Source organism: Pagrus major, chromosome 2 (assembly GCF_040436345.1).
Source record: "Pagrus major chromosome 2, Pma_NU_1.0".
Taxonomy (NCBI): Eukaryota; Metazoa; Chordata; class Actinopteri; order Spariformes; family Sparidae; genus Pagrus; species Pagrus major.
In genome coordinates, this window is record NC_133216.1 from 12700655 (window position 1) to 12727918 (window position 27264).

General features: G+C 40.2%; 3 protein-coding genes across 3 annotated transcripts; all 3 read right to left on the reverse strand.

The window, feature by feature from the left end:
* Positions 1–1936: 1936 nt before the first annotated feature.
* LOC141019416 (extracellular calcium-sensing receptor-like) lies at positions 1937–8038 on the reverse strand. The gene is made up of 9 exons (XM_073494329.1): positions 7902–8038; positions 6331–6619; positions 6150–6236; positions 5724–5915; positions 5090–5359; positions 4826–5029; positions 4527–4737; positions 2946–3062; positions 1937–2838 (listed from the first exon to the last, which is right to left on the reverse strand). The coding sequence occupies exons 1-9, from the start codon at positions 8036–8038 to the stop codon at positions 1937–1939; spliced, it is 2409 nt and encodes an 802-aa protein (XP_073350430.1).
* A 2939-nt stretch (positions 8039–10977) lies between these two features.
* LOC141019426 (extracellular calcium-sensing receptor-like) lies at positions 10978–16185 on the reverse strand. The gene is made up of 9 exons (XM_073494341.1): positions 16043–16185; positions 14587–14875; positions 14421–14507; positions 13994–14185; positions 13246–13492; positions 12959–13170; positions 12656–12866; positions 11973–12089; positions 10978–11879 (listed from the first exon to the last, which is right to left on the reverse strand). Exons 1-9 carry the CDS (start codon positions 16183–16185, stop codon positions 10978–10980), a joined length of 2400 nt encoding a protein of 799 aa, XP_073350442.1.
* Positions 16186–18539: 2354 nt separating this feature from the next.
* Positions 18540–24673, reverse strand: LOC141019434 (extracellular calcium-sensing receptor-like). The gene is made up of 10 exons (XM_073494353.1): positions 24549–24673; positions 22920–23093; positions 22121–22409; positions 21951–22037; positions 21525–21716; positions 20860–21106; positions 20573–20784; positions 20270–20480; positions 19546–19662; positions 18540–19441 (listed from the first exon to the last, which is right to left on the reverse strand). The coding sequence occupies exons 1-10, from the start codon at positions 24671–24673 to the stop codon at positions 18540–18542; spliced, it is 2556 nt and encodes an 851-aa protein (XP_073350454.1).
* Between the last annotated feature and the right edge of the window lie 2591 nt (positions 24674–27264).

Consider the following 27264-nt stretch of genomic DNA (forward strand, 5'->3'; position numbering starts at 1 on the left):
TTATATTGCATTGCATTTATTAACTGAAGCCTTTATCCAAAATAACATACAGTTTGTGCATTCAACCATATGGATTCAACCCCAAAACTGTTGGAGTCATGCAAGTACACTAACTTCATCAAATATGCAGGACTGCTTTAATTCAGAAGCAGTGAGAGATAGAGAATAGTTTTCAGTCTGTGACAGAAGATGTGTAGAGTTTCTGCGATCCTGGTGGAAATTAGAATACCCTTCTACCATTGTTGAGCAAGGACAGCAAATAGTAACCATTGTCTGGGTTGTAGCTGGGCCTCCCTCTGAGGGAGGGTGTACCAAACCGAATGACAGTAGCAGAGCGTAGTGGACAGGGTATGGTGCATGGTTTGAAACTGAGCCTAGCGAACACTGATAGCTTGTGCAGGGTGTGAATAAGTAATGCAGTGAGAAGGAACTTGGGCAGTTTGAAGACTAACTGGGCTGCTGCAGAGAGGTTGCATGGTACTTACGGGCACATTGTCTAGTCTCGTCCAGAACCTGAACTAGAAACTGCTCCGCCCCCTGGTTGAGGAACATAATCCATGCTGGAGAGAATTAATCTTCAGCAAGGGGCTCTCAAGTGATATTTGCAGTATAGGAAAGCCGTGCCAAAACCCAGGTTCCCAGCAGTCTGAGATGGGGTCACCCAATGAGGTACCAACTCCATCAACATCTCTTATCAATATTTTTGACAACTGGTTGTTTTCCTAATGCTCTAAAAGCAGCTAGAGTTAACCCTCGTCTAAATAAACTCGCCCTGATGTTAAGAATTTAATGTTTCTCTTCTTATTATTCTTCCTAAAACACTTGAGGGAACTGTATTCACTCAATTTTCTGCATATTCCCACAAACATAAGCTTCTTGACCCCAATTGGTCTGGTTTCAAGGTAGGCCACTCAACTGAGACTGTCCTCTTTGCTATCACAGAGTAAGTCAATGCCATCCTCCTATTCGACCTATCGGCAGTATTTGACACAGTGAAAAACCAGATCATACTCTCCACCCTCAAAAACCGGGATAGGCTCAGACTGTGCACTCTCCCTGTTCACATCCTACCTCAAAATCTCTGACTGAACCTCATAGCCTCACTACTGGGGTCCCTAAAGGGTTCTATTCTAGGTCCCCTCTTGTTTTCTCTTCACACCAATGCACTTGGCGCTGTTGTTCACAAGTCGCTGTGACATCCTGGAGTGCCATTTTTCCCAACATTGGGAGGAAGCTTCCATTCTTCACCTGGGAGACGGCACAGGTCCTTTTTTAATTTTTCAGATTCATTTTTCTCCCCCTGATCTTTGCCCTAGTGCCTGTGTCATGCTCCATGTGTATCTCTTCCTTATGTATTTCATCCCCAGAAAACAATCAAAAGGCAAAGTTCATAGATTTTCTTTTTTTGGGAGGGGTTCTCAACAAGCCATAAAGCCAAAATATCTTTTGTCAGTTATCTTTAGTTCCAACAGGAAACGAGCCTGACCATGTTACAATACATACACACAGTACTTTGCAACAACCGGTCATTTAGGACAGTAATCAATCATTAATTATCTATTTTCATCTTCAGTGCATACAGTTCTAGACCCACTGAATATGGGTCAATCCAAAACTAAAGCTCACAGGTGTAGCTGGTTGGGAAATTAACAGAAAGTATTTTTTTTTAAAATTGAACCTCACGACCTTCCAAGAAAATTGTTTTATTAATTTCCTTAAAATATACCTTAAAATGATAAACTTCTTGTCACAATGCTTATTTTATTCCGTGTACACAGTATTTTAGTTGTAATGCTGCCATATCAGTTGCATTAAATATCAACATCAAATCAATACAAAATGAGAAATAAATCACAATTCATCAAGACTATTTTAAAAGAACATTTAACATTATATAAAAGTCTCAGATATTTTCAAAAGGTTGACTAATGGCATATTACTTATTTTCTTTTGCCATTAGGTGCTGTTTTGTATTCTTTTCTGGCTTCAGTAAAATAATGTAACACTTTGGAGAAAACAGACAAAACAACAAGCCAAAGCTGGAAGCCAGAATGGCAAATGACTCCACTGCATCTGCATAATTTCCAGGGGAGCTGATATAAGCAGGAATGAATGCCAGCCACACAGCACAGAAGATAAGCATGCTAAAAGTGATAAACTTGGCTTCATTGAAGTTGCCTGGCAACTTACGGGCCAGAAAAGCTAGAACAAAGCACAGACAGGCCTGTAGACCAATGTATCCCAGAACACACCAGAATGCGAGACTAGAGCCCACGCTACATTCCAGTATGATCTTCGAGCGTTCATATTGTGTATTTCGGGATGGAAAGGGGGGGGCATCAATGAGCCAGGCAGCACAGGTAACCACCTGAACCTGAGTGCAACTGAAGATGATGACCCTCTGCTGTTTGGGCCCCAGCCACTTCATGACATTGTCCCCTGGCCTGGTGGCAGTGAAAGCAGCCAACACCACCAGAGTCTTCCCCAGGATGCAGGAGAGGCAAAGTGAAAATGTGATGCTAAAGGCAGTGTGGCGCAGCATGCAGGACCAAGATGTTGGCTCTCCAACGAACACCAGGGAACACAGGAAACAAAGAGTCAGCGATAGAAGGATAAAGAAGCTGAGTTCAGAGTTATTCACACGAACAATTGCTGTGTTTTTATGGTAAAAAAAGACGGCAAAGACAGCTATAGTGAGGCAGGCACCCACCACAGAGGTCACTGTCAGGGTTATACCCAAGGAATCATAGGCCAAGAACTCTACCTTCTTGGGGATGCAGGCTGTTCTGTCTTTGTTTGACCAGAAGTCCTCGGGACAAAATGTGCACTCTATTGAATCTAAAGGGAAGAGAGTTAAAAAAAAAAAAAAAAAAGGAGTAGCTATAAGTATTCAGTATTAAAATATTACCTTAGTATAACATAAGAACAAATCTTTTTAAGCTCACCTGTCTGATTGCTTATTTTGCCATTGTCACATGGTACACAGTCAAAGCAGCAAACAGGCTCCCCACGACGGACAGCCTTCCGGGACCCTGGATGACAGCTTGCACTGCAGATAGATACTGGCACCTAGAGAGAAAGATAATTTTTCTTTCAGCACTGCAGTGGATTTGCAGAAATAATTAAAACAAAAACAAAAAAAAATCAGCGTTAGTCTTTGTATGGTTGTAGTAAAAATGAAATTTTTCATTTTCATGCAGCATTGAAACAAAACATTACTAATGCTCTTATTTTTGAAAAATCCACCATAATGAATGCCAGTGGAAAACATGAAATGATCATTTTCCATTGTTGCCCTGGGCCGTAAAGTATACCCTTGCAGCCCCTGCGAGGTGGGGGGCCCCGCATCCCATATGGGCCCCGCCCCCGCCTGTAAAACAACTATCTTTTTTTTTTTTAACCACACCAAAAGACATTTTGATGAGTTATGCGAGGATGAAAGGCTATCAAATGCAGAGAAGCACTTCAAAGTGTCAGTATTTTACGCAGCTCTAGACACTGCCATTACGCAGGTAACACACAGATTTCAGGGCATGCAAGAGGTGGCATGGAGGTTTGGGTTTTTACGCCCACAAGAACTTTTGTTAAAATCCGATGGTGAACTGTATACATCAGCAAGTGCTTTAGCAGACCAATAAGATAACTTGTCTGCAGATTTTCCAGAACAAGTTCTTTCATTTAGAAGCGCATTCGTGTCCACCATAAAAGAAATCGAGCTTGGCTCAGTTCAAGATTTGGCACACACTCTATTCATAAAGCACCACCCCATATTACCAAGTGTGCCTGATGTAACCACAGCTATTAAACTATTTCTTACTCTACCTGTAACTGTTGCAAGCGCCGAAAGATCCTTCTCAAAACTTAAACTAATTAAGACATATCTGAGAAGCACCATGGCACAGGAGAGACTGTCGGGGCTGGCCATACTGAGGATTGAAAATAAACACGCACGCAGTCTGGACTTGAAGAGGGTGGTATGGGATTTTGCTCATCGATACGCCAAAAGATCAAAGCATGTATACTCGCCTGCAAGCCTGTAAGAAAACATGTTGTCCTGTGAATGTGTATTCACAATTGACAATTTATTGATCTGTTTGATTAAGTGATTTGAAATAAAAATAATTTGGCTGTAAGGGAAAAACTTGTTTTGTCCTCACAGTACAGTTGTGTAACAATCTGAGTGTGTGCACTCTATTGAATCTAAAGGGAAGAAAGTTAAAAACTGTTGGTGAAATTTGACTTGGAATGGATAAGGAGATCAAAATTAAAATGTCTCAATGATTTGTTTAGAATCACTCTTATGAAAACAGTTAAAATTTGAAACCAGTTTTCCCTGCTGAACACCACTTCTGCATTGATTTCAATTTTCAGCCCTAAAGGTTGCCGCTTGGTTTGAATTTAAGAAACTAATATATGGTCAGCTAGGCTAACCACCTATCTTTCTCCATGTCAACCTACAGAACTTCAACAGATGGCATCTAATGAAGGTTTAAACACAGTGTATCGGCTTGCCTCACTCTGATGGCCTGCCCATATTATCCTGTCTTCCTGGATCACCAGCTCCTCTCCGGCAGGCTTGGTTCCATCAAACAACCCCACATTGACAAACTCAGTGTTCCCGCCTGTGCCTCTCTGCCAGTTTATGATATCATAATAGGGTATGGAGTCGCCTTTCAGATCAAAGTTCACCTCCTCCCCAGCAATGTTAAATGTTACTTCCTGTAGGTAGTATTGGAGCTTGAAAACCAAGAGATAATATGAATTACTCTAAAATACTTAAAGATTTTCAATGTGTTATTTTTGAAGTTAGAAAACAGGACCCTACCTGCCAGGGTTGTATGTTGTTGCTTGGAGCACATGAGTTGTTTTGGAAGGGCCCACTGCCTGGTTGACAGACAAGAAGGTTGTGGAGGGAATGAGCAATCGCATATACAGCCTTATAGACATTATACGCAACTCTAGGGCGGGATGTATTCATGTAGGCTGAATGCCGCTCCAACAGGGACTCCTGTCCTGAGCATGGAGGCAACTGAGAGCCTGAGGACAAAGAAGGACTGCAACCATACAGAGCCTCCCACAGTTCCTTAACCAGGATATTATTGGGATACATCTGAGGGTTTACTGTCTGCAGGTAGTCACTGAGTCTGGATATATGACCTTTCCTGATTCCAAACCCAATGGTGCCCCCCATGTAGGGATAATACTTGCTGACTGTGAAGACAGATGCCGTGACCCAGGCCTCACTAGCCACCCACTGGATTCCAGTGATGTTCTGCATCATGTAATCTCTCAAGAAAGGTGTCATCTCCCCCACTGATGAAAATGACACCACTACTTTTGCTGAAGAGATACGCATCACCTTTACAGAGAGGCAGATGATGGAGGAGGAAAGAGCAATAAATAAAACAGGTTATAAAAAACTGACATTGACAATAACTCAGAGATACATAATTGTGCCCACATGCATCTGGGCACACAATTAAAGAAAAACTCAACACAAAGGTTCTTTAAAGGTCCAATTTGTAAGAAAGTAGATTTTTGAGTCTCATTCCCAACTAAAGTGTCAGTATTTGACAAGTCTGGTAACTCAAACCCAAACTTTCTTACAAAGTGAACCTTTGATGACATTGAGGTGTAATCAGCACTGACTAAAAAAGGGTATTGCGGTGAAATGAAAACTCTCTAGTTGTTTAAAACTGAGCTCAGTGCATCTTTGTATCTACCTGGATGATCTCCAATATCCTCTGGCGATTGTAGAGCAGAGGAATAATTTCTTGGTATGCTACACACACTTTAGTACCCTGTAATTCTCTGAGTAAACCTTGCACAGCAAAGCGCCCATATTCACGGTCTCCTCGTACCAGCCCTACCCAAGTCCAGTTGAAGCGTATCAGCAGCTGAGCAATGGCCTTCACCTGTGTTCGACAGACATGAGTGTCATCTCACTTAGTATCAAAACACAGACATTTGGATAAAAAAAAAAAAATAATAATAAAAATCACCGGCGTCATTTTGTTGAATACATTTGAATTCAGGGGGTACAAGATTTTCATTGAATAATGCCAGACAGCATAAAAAAGAAATATATGATATTTATGTCTTTTTGCTGTTACAGACCTGAATGGTCATCAAACTCATTTAAATCTCACCTGATAGTCATCATTAGGGATTACTCTGAAGAAGGTAGGAAATTTTCTTCTGTCAGAGAGACATGCACAAGAAGAAAAGTAACTGATCTGTGTAGAAAAGGAAAAAGAGAGTACCATAGAGTACAATTAAAGAGTACTGTAGAACAGATTATAGATTACAAAGTAAAAGAGTCAACATTACCATCGGGATTCTGAATGGCTGCAGGATTCTTGACAGCACGATGGATTGAGAAGAACCAGATTCCCCAATCACAGCGAGGAGCGGAGAGGCACCGCTGCACAAGGGAGAGTCATCCTCACTCAGCCCGTTCAACATAGCGAGAGCTGCCCTCTGGCCAGTCAGTGGATATGAACATGAGTCAAAGATTTTGTATCCAAGAGTGTAATCGGGCAATAGCTCAGTACGCTGGTTTATTTCCTCCACTGCCAGCCTCATAGTCTGAGCATAGCGGAAAGCTCTGGGATCAAAGCTGTAGCCAATCAAACCATATACATACACATACACATGAACACAGCGAGTATGGAAACAAACATTACATTAAGTTTGGGGCAGTAGTAGCTCAGTTTGTTTGGACCTAACTTGTGAATCAGAAGCTGACTGGTTCAATACCAGCATTGACCACAGTTTGGGGTGTGGACTGGTAATTGGAGAGGTGCCAGTTCACTTCCTGGGCGTTGCCCTTGCGCAAGGCACCAAATCCGAACATGATCGGGGGTGTTGTTATGTGACAGCTGCCGCATATCTTCCCCCTCAATTGCATATCTGTAGGTCCTGTGTGTGCTTGTATGTATTTTGGAACTTTGTCTGTGTAAATAAAAACACATAATAAACTGAAAATTTTGACTTTCCCCTGTGGGGACTCATAAACTAAGTCTTCTTCCAAAGGCAGAGACGGTGTTTTGAGTTGGGGTTTTGTTAAGCTTTGTCCATATTTTCCAAAATAAGTTTAAAATATATGTCTATAGCTGTAATTTTCAGATCTGTAAATTTTAATAATAATAATTTCCACATAATTTTTGATAAGTTGTCTTGACAGCCTCATGTCATTTTGAACACATTTTAGGGGGAAAATACATTTACATCCTTGGTAATTAGTAATGTTTTGTTTCAATGCTGCATGAAAATTAAACATTTCATTTTTACTACAACCATACAAAGACTATCTCTGATTTTGATTTTTTTTTTTTCAAAATATTTCTGCACATCCACTGCAGAACTGAAAGAAATTATCTGCTCTCTAGGTGCCAATGTCTGTTTGCAGTGCCAGCTGTCATCCAGGGTCCCGGAAGGCTGTCCGTCGTGGGGAGCCTGTTTGCTGCTTTGACTGTGTACAGTATACATTGTTTAACAATACATTGTTCACTAGTACACTTCCAAGTATGAATTAAAATTAGTTGCTTGTGTAACCCTATACCTACTACCCAAATATAGCATCAAACTACACAGGAAACTTCTCGAAATTTGTTTTCAAATTATTAGGGAATCACACACTTATAAATAAGCATTACCATGTCTGTTTGTGTATCTCTCTGGAAATTTCACAAACTTAAATCTCTTAACTCAAAGTACAAGTGAGTTTAAGCCCTCATAAAATTATTGCTGTATTCTAAAATCTGGTAAATATAAAACATGCAAAATAACATAATCTATCCATAAACAGTTTCAACATGTTTGTTTTCAACAATTGGACACCTTTCAATGGGAACGAGTAAATTAAATATAATTTCCCAATCCACATATATTAAACTCACCCATTGCACTTCACTGGCGTTGGGCTGTGCATGCTGTTGATGTCTGGCATCTCCTGGTTATAGTGAATGGGGAAGATCCCGCCAATAACATAGTCACCCTGGGCAACAAAGCCTGGATGAAAGCGGTTTCGAAGCATGCACACTTTGGCTGCAGATGGGAGTGCAGAGGTGACGCTAGTAATTGTGTTATAAGTTATCATGAGGACAAACACAGAGTATAGCAATGGGAATAAGGCACAATGAGTCATGTTGTTAGTTTAAAAAATAGTCCCCAAAAGGAGAGAGAGAGCAAGGAGTTAGACAAATTATATACAGTATGTGACCCTCTCATTCTTACATCATCAAGACATTGTGAAATTAAACATCAGCAGCCCCGCCTAAATGGGTAAAAGCTGATGAATAGTAAATGATAATGAAAGATAAAAGAAAATGAGAACGGAAATCAGTGGCAACTGTTGACTCCCAAAAATTGAGGAAAACCAACCCAGAGCATTTATTTTACACTAGTTGGCTACTTGCTACGTTGTCTTACATTCAATGAAAAATTAAGCAGTAAAAACATGTCTTCATTTCTTTAAAGCAATGTAATTTTATTCAATCCTGTTGTTTCCCAATTTGTCATACAGGCCTCATTCAGGACATGGAGTATCTATCAATGGTGCAGATATGCAGGCCTATAGTTATATTGCCACAAACAGTGTTAATTTTGTGAACAAAAAATATGTAAAAAAATATTTGTCAACAGCTTTTATCTATAACTAAAATGAGACGTACTGTAGCTAAAAGATACATCTTTGATAATAAAAACAATGACAAAATTTATGTGTCATGGTTGACAAAAAATTTGATTATGGTACGATAAAAAATGCATGATATATTCCCCTGATAGTGCATCGAGTCAGTCTGTCAAAATATTAACTATGCATCCCTGTAATTGATTGACATAAATAATCCAGGTGACAATGTCCTAAATCAATCGCAAGTTAATGACAGCAACATGATGGCCACAAATACAGGTTTGGTTAAAAATGTTCTATGGACACCATTTTTTAAAAATGTATAATTTGGCAGAAAGGAAAACAGTGGACCGTAGTGAAGGGAGATAGAGAGACTCCCAGTAGCTACAGCTAACCTAAAGAGACACAAGAAGTTGTACCACCCTGCTATTCATGCCACAGTAAGTTAGCTAACTTTAAGTCCCAGCTTTAACTAAGCATATTCATTTGCTAACGTTAGCTGGGCAGTCATCTATGTAAGCCTGTGGCAAAGTTGGATGTAGGCCTAGCCTTCTTGGAAGTCAGTTTTTCTTGCTAAAGTTACTAAATTATAAATAATGAGCATGCTTCCAGGCCAAGGTTGGCTGGGTTAATGTGTAAACTAAAGCTTCTGTTGGTCTGTTCATGTCCATTGCCAAGGTGTTAATCTTTACACCTCTGACTGCTAAATCTCCCCTTTGCTAGTTTGCCTTTGCTGTATTGTATTACCCTGTAAAGCACATTGCATTGCAATGAATGAAGTTGCCTTCCCCTGTTTAGTTCTTTTGTTTGTTAAAATTTGTTTCTAATGTGTTTACCACATCTCTAATTCTCCCATGTTTGAAAGCTTGACCTTCTCAGCTGCTTGGATGGCACTTACAGGCACATTGTCTAGTCTAGGCTAGAACCTGAACTAGAACCTGCTCCCGCCTCTGGTTGAGGAACAGAATCCTCCAGATGTTGGAGAGAATGAATCTTCAGCAAAGGATCTTCAAACCATCTGCCCTCCTGACGCTTTCCTCCTTCCTTACTCGATCAACATCTTTGACAACTGGTTGTTTTCCTAGTGCTTTAAAAGCAGCTAGAGTTAACCCTCTTTGAAATAAACTCACCCTGATGTAAAGAATTTCATATAGGTCTCTCATCTTCTTATTCTTCCTAAAACACTTTAGGAAACTGTCTGCACTCAATTTTCTGCATATCCCCACCAAAATAAGCTTCTTGACGCCAATTGGTCTGGTTTCAAGGTAGGCCACTCAACTGAGACCGCCCTCCTTGCTGTCACAGATGTAAGTCAATGCCATCCTCCTATTGGAACTTTCAGCAATATTTGACACAGTAAAAAAACAGACAATACTCTCCACCCTCAAAAATTGGGATAGGCTCAGTCTCTGCACTGTCCCTGTTCACATCCTACCTCAAGGATCCCATTTACAGGGTAACTCATTTAGAATCTGTGACTGAACCTTGTAGCCTCACTACCAGGGTCCGTAAGGGTACTATTCTGGGTCCCCTCTTCTTTTCACTTCACACCAATCCACTTGGCGCTGTTGTTCACACATCGCTGTGACAACCCGAATCCTGGAGTGTCATTCTCCCCAACATTTGGAGGAAACCTCCATTTCTAACCCATTAGGGGGCAGTCAGGGTCATCTCTATATTTCAACAGTTACCTTTTTTTTTGTTTTATTGACATGCTCCATATTCCTCTCTTCCTCAGTATTTCATCCCCAGATAATAATCAAAGGCAAAGTTTATATATTCATTTTTTGGAGGGGTTCTCAACAAGCCATAAAACCAAATTATCTTTTATCAGTTATCCTTAGTTCTGTCAGGAAAAGAGCCTGACCATGTTACAATACATACCCACATTACTCCTACATGACAACCAGTCATTTTGGACAGTAAACAATAATTAACTCTTATTTATTTGTATACAGTACAAATTTGTATACAGTATCATACAATTCTAGACCCACTGAATGTGGATCAATCCAAAACTAAAGCTCACATGTGTAACAAGGTAGAAGATCAACTAAAGGTTTTTGTTTTTTTTAAAAACTGAGCCTCATGGCCGGCAAAGTAAATTCTTGAATCAGTTTCCTCAGAATATGCATTACAGTGACAAACTTCTTGTTGTAATGATTATTTAATTCTGTGTACACAGTATTTTAGTTGCCATGCTGTATTATCAGTTGTGTTAAACATCAAGATCCACTCAATAAAAAATATGAAATAAATCATAATTCATCAAGACATTAAAGAAAATGTAACATTATATTGAGACTCAAATATTTTCAAAAAGGTTAACTAATGGCATATTACTTACTTTCTTTTGCCATTAGGTGCTGTTTTGTATTCTTTTCTGGCTTCAGTAAAATAATGTAACACTTTGGAGAAAACAGGCAGAACAACAAGCCAAAGCTGGAAGCCAGAATGGCAAATGACTCCACTGCATCTGCATAATTTCCAGGGGAGCTGATATAAGCAGGGATGAATGCCAGCCACACAGCACAGAAGATAAGCATGCTAAAAGTGATAAACTTGGCTTCATTGAAGTTGCCTGGCAACTTACGGGCCAGAAAAGCTAGAACAAAGCACAGACAGGCCTGTAGACCAATGTATCCCAGAACACACCAGAATGCGATGCTAGAGCCCACGCTACACTCCAATATGATCTTTGAGCGTTCATATTGTGTATTTCGGGATGGAAAGGGGGGGGCATCAATTAGCCAGGCAGCACAGGTAACCACCTGAACCTGAGTGCAACTGAAGATGATGACCCTCTGCTGCTTGGGCCCCAGCCACTTCATGATGTTGTCCCCTGGCCTGGTGGCAGTGAAAGCAGCCAACACTACCAGAGTCTTTCCCAGGATGCAGGAGAGGCAAAGTGAAAATGTGATGCTAAAGGCAGTGTGGCGCAGCATGCAGGACCAAGATGTTGGCTCTCCAACGAACACCAAGGAACACAGGAAACAAAGAGTCAGCGATAGAAGGATAAAGAAGCTGAGTTCAGAGTTATTCACACGAACAACTGCTGTGTTTTTATGGTAAAAAAAGACGGCAAAGACAGCTATAGTGAGGCAGGCACCAACCACAGAGGTCACTGTCAGGGTTATACCCAAGGAATCATAGGTCAAGAACTCTACCTTCTTGGGGATGCAGGCTGTTCTGTCTTGGTTAGACCAGAAGTCCTCGGGACAGAATGTGCACTCTATTGAATCTAAAGGCAAGAGGGTTGAAATAAAAGAAACAAAAATAGCTATACATAGTACTATACTTAGTATAACATAAGAACAAATCTTTTTAAGCTCACCTGTCTGATTGCTTATTTTGCCACTGTCACATGGTACACAGTCAAAGCAGCAAACAGGCTCCCCACGACGGACAGCCTTCCGGGACCCTGGAAGACAGCTGGCACTGCAGACATACACTGGCACCTAGAGAGCAGATAATTTCTTTCAGCACTGCAGTGGATATGCAGAAATAATTATTCAATTGCATGATTACTTGAAAAAAAAAAAAAAAAAAAAAAAAAAACTGAGATAGTCGTTGTATGGTTGTAGTAAAAATGAAATGTTTCATTTTCATGCATCATTGAAACAAAACATTACTAATGCTCTTATTTTTGAAAAATCCACCATAGTGAATGCCAGTGGAAAACACTAAATTATCATTTTCCATCGTTGCCATATTGACAGTGCTGACTCTGCTTAACTAAATAGATGAAACATAGTGGAGATGATTTGAGCCACTCAAAGCCTGGTTGCTGGCAATTAACTAGCGGCTAGCGGCTATTATGCAAAACTTTAAGCTGATCTTTCCCTCAATCTTTCTATCCCTTTGTGTGTGTGTGTGTATTTTATAACAAGTTAGGTTAGAACCCCCACAGACTAACTGCCCCCTCTATTTTAAGGAAGGTGGGCCATCCTATTGTTCTCCATCTCCACCACATGAATGTTAAAACACAGTGTGAGCAGCTTGCCTCACTCTGATGGCCTGCCCATATTATCCTGTCCTCCTGGATCACCAGCTCCTCTCCGGCAGGCTTGGTTCCATCGAACAACCCCACACTGACAAACTCGATGTTCCCGCCTGTGCCTCTCTGCCAGTTTATGATATCATAATAGGGTATGGAGTCTCCTTTCAGATCAAAGTTCACCTCCTCCCCAGCAATGTTAAATGTCACTTCCTGTAGGTAGTATTGGAGCTTGAAAACCAAAAGGTAACACAAGTTACTCTAAAATACTTCAAACAAGATTTTTTATGTAATACTGTAAAAATTTGAATACTGGACCCTACCTGCCAGGGTTGTATGTTCTTGCTTGAAGCACATGAGTTGTTTTGGAAAGGCCCACTGCCTGGTTGACAGAGAAGAAGGTTGTGGAGGGAATGAGCAATTGCATATACAGCCTTATAGACATTATATGCAACTCTAGGGCTGGATGTATTCATGTAGCCTGAATGCTGCTCCAACAGGGATTCCTGCCCTGAGCAGGGAGGCAACCGGGAGCCTGAGGACAGAGAAGGACTGCAACCATATAGAGCCCCCCACAGCTCTTTAACCAGGAGATTATTGGGATACATCTGAGGGTTTACTGTCTGCAGGTAGTCACTGAGTCTGGATATATGACCTTTCCTGATGCCAAAACCAATGGTGCCCCCCATGTAAGGGTAATACTCGCTCCCTGAATAGACAGAAGCTGTGATCCAAGACTCACTAGCCACCCACTGGATTCCAGTGATGTTCTGCATCATGTAATCTCTCAAGAAAGGTGTCATCTCCCCCACTGATAAAAATGACACCACCACTTTTGCTGAAGAGATACGCATCACCTTTACAGAGAGGCAGATGATGGAGGAGAAAAGAGCAATACATAAAACAGGTTTTAAAAAACTGAGATTGACGACAACTCACAGATATATAATGGACAAATAATTGCATATTCTAAACTTAAAAGTCCATAGGATTTCCAAAACAGTTGACATGTAGTGTCATTATTGACAACAATACAGCTCCCCCCATGACTCTGGATTGCCTAATTCTATGACAGAATTAAAGAAAAAATCCACACAAAGGTTCTTTAAAGGTCAAGTTGATCTTTGAATCTCATTCCCAACTCATCGCATACTGACACTTTGGGGCGGCTGCGAACCCAACCTACAATCCATAAGTGTCAGTATTTGATGAATTGGGGAACCCAAACCCAACCCTTTTTACAAAGTAGACCTGTAATTGCATTGAACTGTAATTGGTACTGACTGTAAAAGGGCACTGAGGTGAAATGAAAACTCTCTAATTGTTTAAAATTGAGTTCAGTGCATCTTTGTATTCACCTGAATGATCTCCAATATCCTCTTGCGATTGTAGAGCAGGGGAATAATTACTTGGTATGCTACACACACTTTAGTACCCTGTAATTCTCTGAGTAAACCTTGAGCAGCGAAGCGCCCATATTCGCGGTCTCCTCGCACCAGCCCTACCCAAGTCCAGTTGAAGCGTATCAGGAACTGAGCAATGGCCTTCACCTGTGGTCAACAACAATGAGTGTCAACTCACACCTCAAAAACATTTGTTTGGATAAAAATATTCACTGGTGTAATTTGTTTTTCATTGTTTTTGTTGATTTAATTTGAATTGAGGAGGTAAAAGATTTTCGCTGAATAACACCACACAGCATTGACATTTTCCAAACGTCTTTTTGCTGGTACAGCACTGAATGATCAGTGCAGTACTCATTTAAATCTGAAGCTCAACTCTTACCTGATAGTCATCATTAGGGACTACTCTGAAGAAGGTAGGAAATTTTCTTCTGTCAGAGAGACATGCACACGAAGAAAAGTAACTGATCTGTGTAGAAAAGGAAAAAGAGAATACCATAGAGTACAATAAAATAGTATAGAATACAGAGGAAAAGAGTCATCATTACCATCGGAATTCTGAATGGCTGCAGGATTCTCGACAGCACGATGGATTGAGAAGAACCAGATTCCCCAATCACAGCGAGGAGAGTAGAGGCACCGCTGCACATGGGAGAGTCGTCCTCACTCACTCCATTAAGCACAGCCAGAGCAGCCCTCTGGCCGGTCAGTGGATGTGCACATGAATCAAAGATTTTGTACCCAAGAGTGTAATTGGGCAATAGCTCAGTACTCTGGTTTATTTCCTCCACTGCCAGCCTCATAGTTTGAGCATACCGGAAAGCTCTGGGATCAAAGCTGTAGCCAACCAAACACAGATGCACATACACATGAACACAGCAAGTAAAAGCAAAACAAAAAATAAATTTAGTTTGGGGCAGTCATAGCTCAGTTCACTTGGACTTGACCTGGGAAGAAAAGGCTGAGTGGTTCAAGTCCAGCATTGATCACAGTTCGGGATGTGGACTTGTAATTGGGATGTGGACTGGTAATTGGTAAATACCAGTTCACTTCCTGGGCATTGCCTTTGAGCAAGGCACCAAACCCTTACATGCTAAGGGAGTGTTGTTATGTGACAGCTGCCGCATATTTTCCCTCTCAGTTGCATATGTATAGGTCCTGAGTGCTCATGTCTGTATTTCGGATCTTTCTGTGTGTAAACTCTATAATGAAGTGAAAAATGTGAATCCCCTTTGGGACTCATAGTCTTCCTCCAAAGGCAGAGATGATGTTTTGAGTTGAGGTTAGCTTGAATTGAATCTTTGCATTCATATTGTAATAAAGTAGCTGTGCTGTTGTTGTTTTTTTGTTGTTTGTTTGTTTGTTTGTTTGCTTGTTTGTTTTCTTTATGTCCATTTAGCTTCATCCATATTTTCTCATCATTTTTTTTTTCCTAAAAAGAAACAAAGAAATGTCTGGTATACCTTTATTTCACATGTCTCTAACTTTTAAACAATGACAATCAAATACTTTCCTCATAATTTTCAAGCATTTGTCTTGAAAGCCTAATGTAATTTCGAACACATTTTAGGGAAAATACATTTTTAAATACACAAGCAACTACTTATTCTAAGAACAAGTAGCAGTTGCTTGTTTAATCCTATTACTGTTCCCCAAATATAGTACCAAATTACACAGTTCTTTCCAGGAAAGTAAAAAAAAAAATGTTTTCAAATTATTAGGGAATCACAAGTGCTAAAATAAAGCACTACCATGTGTGTCTCTGTATCTCTCCCTGGACATTTCTTAACTTTAAATCTCCTCACTCAAAGTGCAAGTGAGTTTAAGCCCTCATAAAATTATCGCTGTATTCTAAAATCTGGTAGATATAAAACATGCAAAATAACATAATCCATTCATAAATAGTTTCAACATGTTTGTTCTCAACAATCAGACACCGTTTAACTGCGACAAGTGAATTAAATTCTCCCACTATAATTTACAGTCCACATGTATTAAACTCACCTATTGCACTTCACTGGTGGTCGTCTGTAGGTGCTGTTTAGGTCTGGCATCTCCTGTTTAGAGTGAATGGGGAAGATCCCGCCAATAACATAGTCACCCTGGGCAACAAATCCTGGATGAAAGCTGTTTTGTAGCATGCACATTTTTTCTGCAGATTGCGGTGCAGAGGTGATGCTAGTAATTGTGTTATAAGTTATCATGAGGACACACAAAGAGTACAACAATGGAAATAAGGTATGTGTCATGTTGTTAGTTATCCACAAAAGGAGAGAGAGAGAGCAAAGAGTAAGACAAATTATATACAGAATGTGACCCTCTCATTCTTGCATCATCAATACATTGTGGAATTAAACATCAGCAGCCCCGCCTAAATTGGTAAATGCAGAATGAAGAATAGTAAATGTTGATGAAAGTTGAAAAAAAATGAGAATGGAAATCAGTGGCAACTGTTGACTCCCAAAGATTTGAGGAAACAGGAGGTAAACCAACACAGAGCATTATTTTACACTAGTTGGCTAATTACTGTCTTACATTCAATAAAAATTAAGCAGCAAAACCATGTTGTCATTTCTTTAAAGCAATGTAATTTTATTCAATCCTGTTGTTTCCCAATTTGTCATACAGGCCTCATGCAGGAAATGGAGTATCTATCAATGGTGTAGATATGCAGGCCTATGGTTATATTGCCACAAACAGTGTTAATTTTGTGAACAAAAACTATGTCAAAAAATATTTGTCAACAGCTTTTATCTATAACTAAAATGACACGTACTGTAGCTAAAAGATACATCTTTGATAATAAAAACAATAACAAAATGTATGTGTCATGGTTGGTGACAAATTAGATTATGGTACATTAAAAAATGCATGATATATTCCCCTGATAGTGCATCGAGTCAGTCTGTCAAAATATTAACTACGCATCCCTGTAATTGATTGACATAAATAATCCAGGTGACGATGTCCTAAATCAATCGCAAGTTAATGACAGCAACATGATGGCCACAAATACAGGTTTGGTTAAAAATGTTCTATGGACACCATTTTTTTATAATTTATAATTTGGCAGAAAGGAAACAGTAAACCGTAGTGAAGGGAGATAGAGAGACTCCCGGTAGCTACAACTAACCTAAAGAGACATGAGAAGTTGTACCACCCTGCTATTCATGCCACAGTAAGTTAGCTAACTTTAAGTCCCAGTGTTAACTAAGCATATTAATTTGCTAATATTAGCTGGGCAGTCGTCTATGTCAGCCTGTGGCAAGTTTGGATGTAGGCCTAGCCTTGTTGGAAGTCAGTTTTTCCTGCTAAAAGTTTTTAGCAAAATTATCAATGAATGAGCATACTTCCAGGCCAAGGTTGGCTGGGTTAATGTGTAAGCTAAAGCCTTTGTTGCCTGTTCATGTCCAATGCCAAGGTTTTAATCTTTACACCTCTGACTGCTAAATCTCCCCTTTGCTAGTTTGCCTTTGCTGTATTGTATTACCCTGTAAAGCAACCCCATGTAGTTCTTTTGTTTTCCAATGTTTTTACCACATCCCTAATTCTCCCATGTTTGAAAGCTTGACCTTCTCAGCTACTTGGATGGCACTTACAGGCACATTGTCTAGTCTAGTCTAGAACCTGAACTAGAACCTGCTCTGGGCTCTGGTTGAGGAACATAATCCTCCTGATGTTGAAGAGAAAGGGGTCCGTAAGGGTACTATTCTGGTCTCCTTTCCACTTGGCTGTTCTTCACACATCGCTGTGACATCCCAATCCTGGAGTGTCATTCTCCCCAACATTTGGAGAAAACATCAATTCCTAACCCAGGAGGGGCAGTCAGGGTCATCTCTATATTTCAACAGTTTTCTTTTTTTTTTTTTTACACTAGTACTTGTGACATGCTTCATGTTCCTCTCTTCCTCAGCATTTCATCCCCAGATAATAATCAAAGGCAAGGTTTATATATTCATTTTTTGGGGGGTTCTTAACAAGCCATAAAGTCAAAATATCTTTTATCAGTTATCCTTAGTTTCTTCAGAAAAAGAGCCTGACCATGTTACAATACATTCCCACATTACTCCTACATGACAACCAGTCATTTTGGATGGTAAACAATAATTAATTATTTATTTGTATCTACAGTATCATACAATTCTAGACCCACTGAATGTGGATCAATCCAAAACTAAACTCACATGTGTAACAGGGTAGAAGATCAACTGAAGGTTTGTGTTTTTGTTTTTTTTAAACTGAGCCTCACGGCCAGCAATGTGAATTCATAAATCAATTTCTCAGAATATGCATTAAAGTGACAAACTTCTTGTTGTAACGATTATTTAATTCTGTGTACACAGTATTTTAGTTGCAATGCTGTATTATCAGTTGTGTTAAACATCAACATCCACTCAATACAAAATATGAAATAAATCATAATTCATCAAGACTATTTTTAAAGAAAATGTAACATTATATAGAGACTCAAATATTTTCAAAAAGGTTAACTAATGGCATATTACTTACTTTCTTTTGCCATTAGGTGCTGTTTTGTATTCTTTTCTGGCTTCAGTAAAATAATGTAACACTTTGGAGAAAACAGACAAAACAACAAGCCAAAGCTGGAAGCCAGAATGGCAAATGACTCCACTGCATCTGCATAATTTCCAGGGGAGCTGATATAAGCAGGAATGAATGCCAGCCACACAGCACAGAAGATAAGCATGCTAAAAGTGATAAACTTGGCTTCATTGAAGTTGCCTGGCAACTTACGGGCCAGAAAAGCTAGAACAAAGCACAGACAGGCCTGTAGACCAATGTATCCAAGAACACACCAGAATGCGAGACTAGAGCCCACGCTACATTCCAGTATGATCTTCGAGCGTTCATATTGTGTATTTCGGGATGGAAAGGGGGGGGCATCAATTAGCCAGGCAGCACAGGTAACCACCTGAACCTGAGTGCAACTGAAGATGATGACTCTCTGCTGCTTGGGCCCCAGCCACTTCATGACATTGTCCCCTGGCCTGGTGGCAGTGAAAGCAGCCAACACTACCAGAGTCTTCCCCAGGATGCAGGAGAGGCAAAGTGAAAATGTGATGCTAAAGGCAGTGTGGCGCAGCATGCAGGACCAAGATGTTGGCTCTCCAACGAACACCAGGGAACACAGGAAACACAGAGTCAATGCAAACAAGATGAAGAAGCTGAGTTCAGAGTTATTCACACGAACAACTGCTGTGTTTTTATGGTAAAAAAAGACAGCAAAGACAGCTATAGTAAGGCAGGCACCAACCACAGAGGTCACTGTCAGGGTTATACCCAAGGAATCATAGGCCAAGAACTCTACCTTCTTGGGGATGCAGGCTGTTCTGTCTTGGTTAGACCAGAAGTCCTCGGGACAAAATGTGCACTCTATTGAATCTAAAGGCAAGAGGGTTGAAATAAAAGAAACAAGAATAGCTATACATATTCAGTATTGAAATATTACCTTAGTATAACATAAGAAAAAATCTTTTTAAGCTCACCTGTCTGATTGCTTATTTTGCCATTGTCACATGGTACACAGTCAAAGCAGCAAACAGGCTCCCCACGACGGACAGCCTTCCGGGACCCTGGATGACAGCTGGCACTGCAGACAGACACTGGCACCTAGAGAGCAGATAATTTCGTTCAGATCTGCAGTGGATGTGCAGAAATAATTAGTCAATTGCATGATTGCTTGAAAAAAAAAAAAAAAAACTGAGATAGTCGTATGGTTGTAGTAAAAATGAAATGTTTCATTTTCATGCATCATTGAAACAAAACATTACTAATGCTCTTATTTTTGAAAAATCCACCATAATGAATGCCAGATGAAAACACTAAATTATTATTTTCCATTGTTGCCATATTGGCAGTGCTGACTCTGCTTACATAAAAAGGTGAAACATAGTGGAGCTGATTTAAGCCACTCAAAGCCTGGTTGCTGACAACTAACTAGCGGCTAGCTGTTGCTCATGCCCTTAATTATGCAAAACTTTAAGCTGATCTTTCCCTCAATTTTGTGTGTGTGTATTTTATAACAAGTTAGGTTAGAACCCCCACAGACTTACTGCCCCCTCTATTTTAAGGAAGGTGGGCCACTCTTGGTGGTACCTTGAGTGGTACCTGTACTAATATACAGTCAGCTGGGCTATTCACCTATCGTTCTCCATCTCCAACAAATGAATGTTAAAACACAGTGTGAGCAGCTTGCCTCACTCTGATGGCCTTCCCATATTATCCTGTCCTCCTGGATCACCAGCTCCTCTCCAGCAGGATTGGTTCCATCGAACAACCCCACATTGACAAACTCAATGTTCCCGCCTGTGCCTCTCTGCCAGTTTATGATATCATAATAGGGTATGGAGTCTCCTTTCAGATCAAAGTTCACCTCCTCCCCAGCAATGTTAAATGTCACTTCCTGTAGGTAGTATTGGAGCTTGAAAACCAAAAGATAACACGAGTTACTCTAAAATACTTCAAACAAGATTTTTAATGTAATACTGTAAAAGTTTGAATACTGGACCCTACCTGCCAGGGTTGTATGTTGTTGCTTGGAGCACATGAGTTGTTTTGGAAGGGCCCACTGCCTGGTTGACAGAGAAGAAGGTTGTGGAGGGAATGAGCAATCGCATATACAGCCTTATAGACATTATACGCAACTCTAGGGCTGGATGTAGTCATGTAGCCTGAATGCTGCTCCAACAGGGATTCCTGCCCTGAGCAGGGAGGCAACCGGGAGCCTGAGGACAGAGAAGGACTGCAACCATATAGAGCCTCCCACAGCTCTTTAACCAGGAGATTATTGGGATACATCTGAGGGTTTACTGTCTGCAGGTAGTCAATGAGTCTGGATATATGACCTTTCCTGATGCCAAACCCAATGGTACCCCCCATGTAAGGGTAATACTCGCTCCCTGAATAGACAGAAGCTGTGATCCAAGACTCACTAGCCACCCACTGGATTCCAGTGATGTTCTGTATCATGTAATCTCTCAAGAAAGGTGTCATCTCCCCCACTGATAAAAATGACACCACCACTTTTGCTGAAGAGACACGCATCACCTTTACAGAGAGGCAGATGATGGAGGAGGAAAGAGCAATAAATAAAAAAGCTCACAGATATATAATGGACAAATATCTGCATATTTGAAACTTAAAAGTCCATAGGATTTCCAAAGCAGCTGACACGTAGTGTCATTAGTGACAACAATAGCCATACTCCCCATGAATCTGGACTGTCTAATTCTATGACAGAATTAAAGAAAAAATCACATACTGACACTTTGGGGCGGCTGCGGACCCAACCTCCAATCCAAAGTGTCAGTATTTGATGAATTGGGGAACCCAAACCCAACCCTTTTTACAAAGTAGACCTGTAATGACATTGAACTGTAATCAGTACATACTATAAAAGGGCACTGAGGTGAAATGAAAACTCTCTAATTGTTTAAAATTGAGTTCAGTGTATCTTTGTATTTACCTGAATAATCTCCAATATCCTCTTGCGATTGTAGAGCAGGGGAATAATTACTTGGTATGCTACACACACTTTAGTACCCTGTAATTCTCTGAGTAAACCTTGAGCAGCGAAGCGCCCATATTCGCGGTCCCCTCGCACCAGCCCTACCCAAGTCCAGTTGAAGCGTATCAGCAGCTGAGCAATGGCCTTCACCTGTGGTCAACAAAAATGAGTGTCAACTCACACCTCAAAAAACATTTGTTTGGATAAAATAATTCACTGGTGTCATTTGTTTTTCATTTTTTTGTTGATTAAATTTGAATTGAGGAGGTACAAGATTTTCACTGAATAACACCACACAGCATTGACATTTTCCAAATGTCTTTTTGCTGGTACAGCACTGAATGATCAGTGCAGTACCCATTAAATCTGAAGCTCAACTCTCACCTGATAGTCATCATTAGGGATTACTCTGAAGAAGGTAGGAAATTTTCTTCTGTCAGAGAGACATGCACACGAAGAAAAGTAACTGATCTGTGTAGAAAAGGAAAAAGAGAATACCATAGAGTGAGTACAATAAAATAGTATAGAATACAGAGGAAAAGAGTCATCATTACCATCGGAATTCTGAATGGCTGCAGGATTCTCGACAGCACGATGGATTGAGAAGAACCAGATTCCCCAATCACAGCGAGGAGAGGAGATGCACCGCTGCACATGGGAGAGTCGTCCTCACTCACTCCATTCAGCACAGCCAGAGCAGCCCTCTGGCCGGTCAGTGGATGTGCACATGAATCAAAGATTTTGTACCCAAGAGTGTAATTGGGCAATAGCTCAGTACTCTGGTTTATTTCCTCCACTGCCAGCCTCATAGTTTGAGCATACCGGAAAGCTGTGGGATCAAAGCTGTAGCCAACCAAACACAGATGCACATACACATGAACACAGCAAGTAAAAGCTAAACAAAAAATAAATGTAGTTTGAGGCAGTCATAGCTCAGTTCACTTGGACTTGACCTGGGAAGAAAAGGCTGAGTGGTTCAAGTCCAGCATTGATCACAGTTCGGGGTGTGGACTGGTAATTGGAGAAGTGCCAGTTCACTTCCTGGGCATTGCCCTTGAGCAATTTTTAAATACACAAGCAACTACTTATTGTAAGAACAAGTAGCAGTTGCTTGTTTAACCCTATTACTGTTCCCTAAATATAGTACCAAATTACATAGTTCTTTCCAGGAAAGTTCAGGAACATTGTTTTCAAATTATTAGGGAATCACAAATGCTAAAATAAAGCACCACGATGTGTGTCTGTGTATCTCTCCCTGGACATTTCTTAACTTTAAATCTCCTAACTCAAAGTGCAAGTGAGTTTTAAGCCCTCATACAAGTATCGCTGTATATCCACATGTATTAAACTCACCTATTGCACTTCACTGGTGGTCGTCTGTAGGTGCTGTTTAGGTCTGGCATGTCCTGTTTAGAGTGAATGGGGAAGATCCCGCCAATAACATAGTCACCCTGGGCAACAAATCCTGGATGAAAGCTGTTTCGAAGCATGCACACTTTGTCTGCAAATTGTGGTGCAGAGGTGATGCTAGTAATTGTGTTATAAATTATCATGAGGACACAGACAGAGTACAGCAATGGAAATAAGGCATGAGTCATGTTGTTAGTTTTCCACAAAAGGAGAGAGAGAGAGCAAAGAGTAAGACAAATTATATACAGAATGTGACCCTCTCATTCTTGCATCATCAATACATTGTGGAATTAAACATCAGCAGCCCCGCCTAAATTGGTAAATGCAGAATGAAGAACAGTAAATGTTGATGAAAGTTGAAAGAAAATGAGAACGGAAATCAGTGGCAACTGTTGACTCCCAAAGATTTGAGGAAACAGGAGGAAAACCAACACAGAGCATTATTTTACACTAGTTGGCTACTTACTGTCCTACATTCAATGAAAAATTCGGTAGTAAAACCATGTCTTCATTTCTTTAAAGCAATGTAATTTTAATTTAATCCTGTGGTTTCCCAATTTGTCACACAGGCCTTATGCAGGAAATAAAGTACCTATCAATGGTGTAGGTATGCAGGCCTATAGTTATATTGCCACAAACTAGCAGTGTTAATTCAGTTAACAAAAACTATGACAAAAAATGTTTGTCAAGAACTTTCATCCATAACTAAAATGAGACATACTGTAGCTAAAATAAATCTTTGAGAATAAAAACAATGACAAAATGTATGTGTCACGGTTGATGACAATTCAGACTAATTAAAAAATGCACGATATATTCCCCCAATAGTCTAGACTGTCTGTCAAAATATTAACTATGCATTGCTGTAATTGACTGACATACAGAATTCAGGTGATGATGTCCTGAACCGATCGTAAGTTAATGACAGTGACATGATGGTCTCAAAAACAGTCTGGTTAAAAATGTTCTATGGACACGTTATATATAATTTGGCAGAAGGGAAAACAGTGCACTGTAGAGAAGGGAAATAGAGAGACTCGCGGTAGCTACAGCTCACCTAAAGAGACACGAGAAGTTGCACCACCCTGCTATTCATGCTTCAGTAAGTTAGCTAACTTTAAGTCCCAGTGTTAACCAAGCATATTAATTTGTTATCGTTGGCTCAGTCTTACTGGGCAGTCTATGTCAGCTTGTAGCAAATTTGCATGTTGGTATAGCCTTGTTGGAAGTCAGTTTTTCTTGCAAATTTTTGTTAGCAAAATAATAAATGAATGAGCATGCTTCCAGGCCAGCGTTGGGTGGGTTAATGTGTAAGCTAAAGCCAAGGTGTTAATCTTTACACCTCACACCGCTAAAACTCCCCTTTGCTAGTTTGCCTTTGCTGTATAGTGTTACCCTGTAAAGCACATTGCATTGTCCTAATGTATAAAATGTCCATAGAAATAAAGTTGCCTTCCCTGGTCTAGTTCTTTTGTTTGTTAAAATTCCTTTCCAATTAATTTGAAATGAATCCCCCACACAGGTATGTTGATTGCTGCTCAGCAGCATATACCAATCCCTAGACTGGTATACCGATCCTCGGAGTGGTGGCCAACGGTATGTCTATTGCTGCTCAGCGGTATACCGATCCCTAGACTCTTATACCGTTCCTCGGAGTGGTATGCCGCTGTTATGCCGCTGATATTCCACCGACACATGACGGTATGTGCCGCTAGAGACTGTTATGCTTCTGAAAACATGTTGGACGGACACACACACATTGATTGACAATAGTTAGAAAATATCTCAATGTACAGTGAACATGATACATAATATGCCACAATGGTTAATGTTCGGCGAAGTAGATTTTATATCAAGTAATGTATTATTGTGTTCTCCTAATAAAGGAAACCTGTCAGTAAGTATTGTTTAGTTGGTTGGCTCAAAGTTTCTGCTATTGATTGGTCAGACTGGCTACGGTGGCTGGGCTAACAGTAGCCATGTTAGCTAAGGCTATTTCTTTCATTAGCTTTAAGTAGTTTATAGGCACAAATTTAGACATATTACTTTGCTATCATATCGCAAGAATCCCACGTGTAATTACTGTCTATATGCCTACATGCCACCAACATAACATCCAAAAGAAATACATAGCCTACGTTCCTTTATTTACGGCAATGTGTTAAGTTAGCATTGTCAAAAAAGACTACAAAAATGTATACATTTACGGCAGTACTTGTCGTAAAACCAGCCCAGTGGCATTATATTTGCATATCCATCAGGGGGCGGTACCCATCCAACAGTCTTTCAGAAGCATAACAGTCTCTAGCGGCACATACCGTCATGTGTCGGTGGAATATCAGCGGCATACTACTCCAAGGAACAGTATAAGAGTGTAGGGATCGGTATATGCTGCTGAGCAGGTGGTTTATGCCGCTGAGCAGCAATCGACATACCTTTGGCCACCACTCCGAGGATCGGTATAAGAGTGTAGGGATCGGTATATGCCACTGAGCAGTTGGTTTATGCCGCTGAGCAGCAATCGACATACCTTTGGCCACTTTTCGATCTTGGCGCTACTGAAAAATTGACCCTCTCAGCTACTGGAGGGCAGAGATGTTCACAAGTCATTTTTTGGAAGTCCAAGTCAAGTCTCAAGTCTCTGAGGGGCAAGTCCAAGTCAAGTCTCAAGTCTCTGGCCATCTGATCTATCCCTAACACTGTATTGTTAAATCTTATGAATGTCCTGTAGCTACCATCCATACAGTACAATATCAAAATCAGTTGTAGGATAATTTATGGGGTCTACTGCAATGCAATCTGAAGAAACGCAAATTAAGAACTCTGTTTCAATTTCATAACTGCATTTTTCAACATTTTGGTATGTGCTCAAAGGATACATGATGTTCGTCTGTGTTACTAACTGGCTGTAAAGCCCAACCTCATCATGCATTACATTTTTCAGTGTTCAAAGTGAGTGGAAAACATCTGTATTGAAAGTGAACACAATTGCATACTTGTATTTTTCAACATTTTGGTAAAAGTGTTATAAAATCTGCATGATAAAACTGACTTACTGTATGTGTAGTGTTCTGGGGGGGATATAGCTCTAAACTAATACTACTGTTTCTATCATGTTTTTTTTTTCTTAAATAAAATGTGGGCAGCCAAGAGTGGATGTGAACTTGTGACAGGAAAAATATCACATATGCTTTAATGGAGCTAGCTTAATTTTGTTTACATCCAGAACTTACATTGGGTCTCCAACTTAGGACATCGTATAGTCTAATCTTCTGCTACTTAGCACATCCCTCTAGCCCTCGGACCTGGTGAAATATTAACCTACGTCTGTCACATCATATGGCCAACTACAAAGATGCAATCTGCCTGTTACCAGCATTGGCACAACACTTTGCGATGGTTAGCTTGTTACCTGTGATGATATATGCTAAGTTTAATGTCTCTTTCACATTTGACCAACCTGTCTGTGTGCGTTTTGAGATGCCTGATGACATTCGACATTGCATCATTTATTCTGGTGCCACACACCTTGCATGCAGCTGTTTGCATATTTCCACTGTGCACAAAGTTATTGTGACCAAAAGTAATGAAAAAATGCACAACTCCAGGAGGACTTGTTGTCGCCATGGTCAAGGTAAGGACTCCTCCATATCTTGTTCTTTAACTCTCCATTAAAATAAGCTGCTTTTTGTCAAAAATACACAAATCCAGTACCTCTGTATAGAAACACTATGAGGATTTAAAATGACAACATAGTTTGAGATTTGTAAAAAATATTGGTAGGGACTACTTAGCAGCACATTAAAATTGGTAACCTAATTGACACCAACGATGTGGAAAGATGAAAAAAATGATTTTTTTTGTGTTCAGATTTAAGTGCTCCTCACATGTACATAATGTACCCAGTTCATAAGCAATCTTCTGTATTATTTTTCAGACTTGCCAAGGTAAAGAACAGTGGTTCAGCCAAACAAAATGATTTGATTTGTTTGTAAAAATAGGTCCCCAGTAGTCACATACCAATATATGAGAAGTATGCTAATTTTTGCACATGTCCCCCTGTAAACATGTTAACTGGATTTTACGGAAGTCCCCATATAGCATGGGGAGACCAGTACTTCATCATTTCAGAGGTTTGAAGGTGTGTATAGAATCACTAAGCAATGGCGATTTTGCTTTTTTTTTAGACCTGTGGAACCTCTAGAAAGGATGGTCCCTGCAAGTGATAATTAAAAATGTGCCCCCGTGAAACATATAAACCAGTATGTGTGTGTGTGTTTGTTTTGTT

Coding starts and splice junctions, on each gene's coding strand:
- LOC141019426 (XM_073494341.1), bottom strand. CDS start 16,185: ATGTGCATGCTACAAAACAGCTTTCATCCAGGATTTGTTGCCCAGGGT. Junction 14,876..16,042: donor CCACCAGTGAAGTGCAATAG/GTGAGTTTAATA, acceptor GGTTGGCTACAG/CTTTGATCCCAGAGCTTTCC. Junction 14,186..14,420: donor TCCCTAATGATGACTATCAG/GTAAGAGTTGAG, acceptor TGTTGACCACAG/GTGAAGGCCATTGCTCAGTT.
- LOC141019416 (XM_073494329.1), bottom strand. CDS start 8,038: ATGCTTCGAAACCGCTTTCATCCAGGCTTTGTTGCCCAGGGTGACTAT. Junction 6,620..7,901: donor ACGCCAGTGAAGTGCAATGG/GTGAGTTTAATA, acceptor GATTGGCTACAG/CTTTGATCCCAGAGCTTTCC. Junction 4,738..4,825: donor ACAACATACAACCCTGGCAG/GTAGGGTCCTGT, acceptor TTGGTTTTCAAG/CTCCAATACTACCTACAGGA.
- LOC141019434 (XM_073494353.1), bottom strand. CDS start 24,673: ATGTGTCGGTGGAATATCAGCGGCATAACAGCGGCATACCACTCCGAG. Junction 21,717..21,950: donor TCCCTAATGATGACTATCAG/GTGAGAGTTGAG, acceptor TGTTGACCACAG/GTGAAGGCCATTGCTCAGCT. Junction 20,785..20,859: donor CCTGCAGACAGTAAACCCTC/AGATGTATCCCA, acceptor CTCTGTCCTCAG/GCTCCCGGTTGCCTCCCTGC.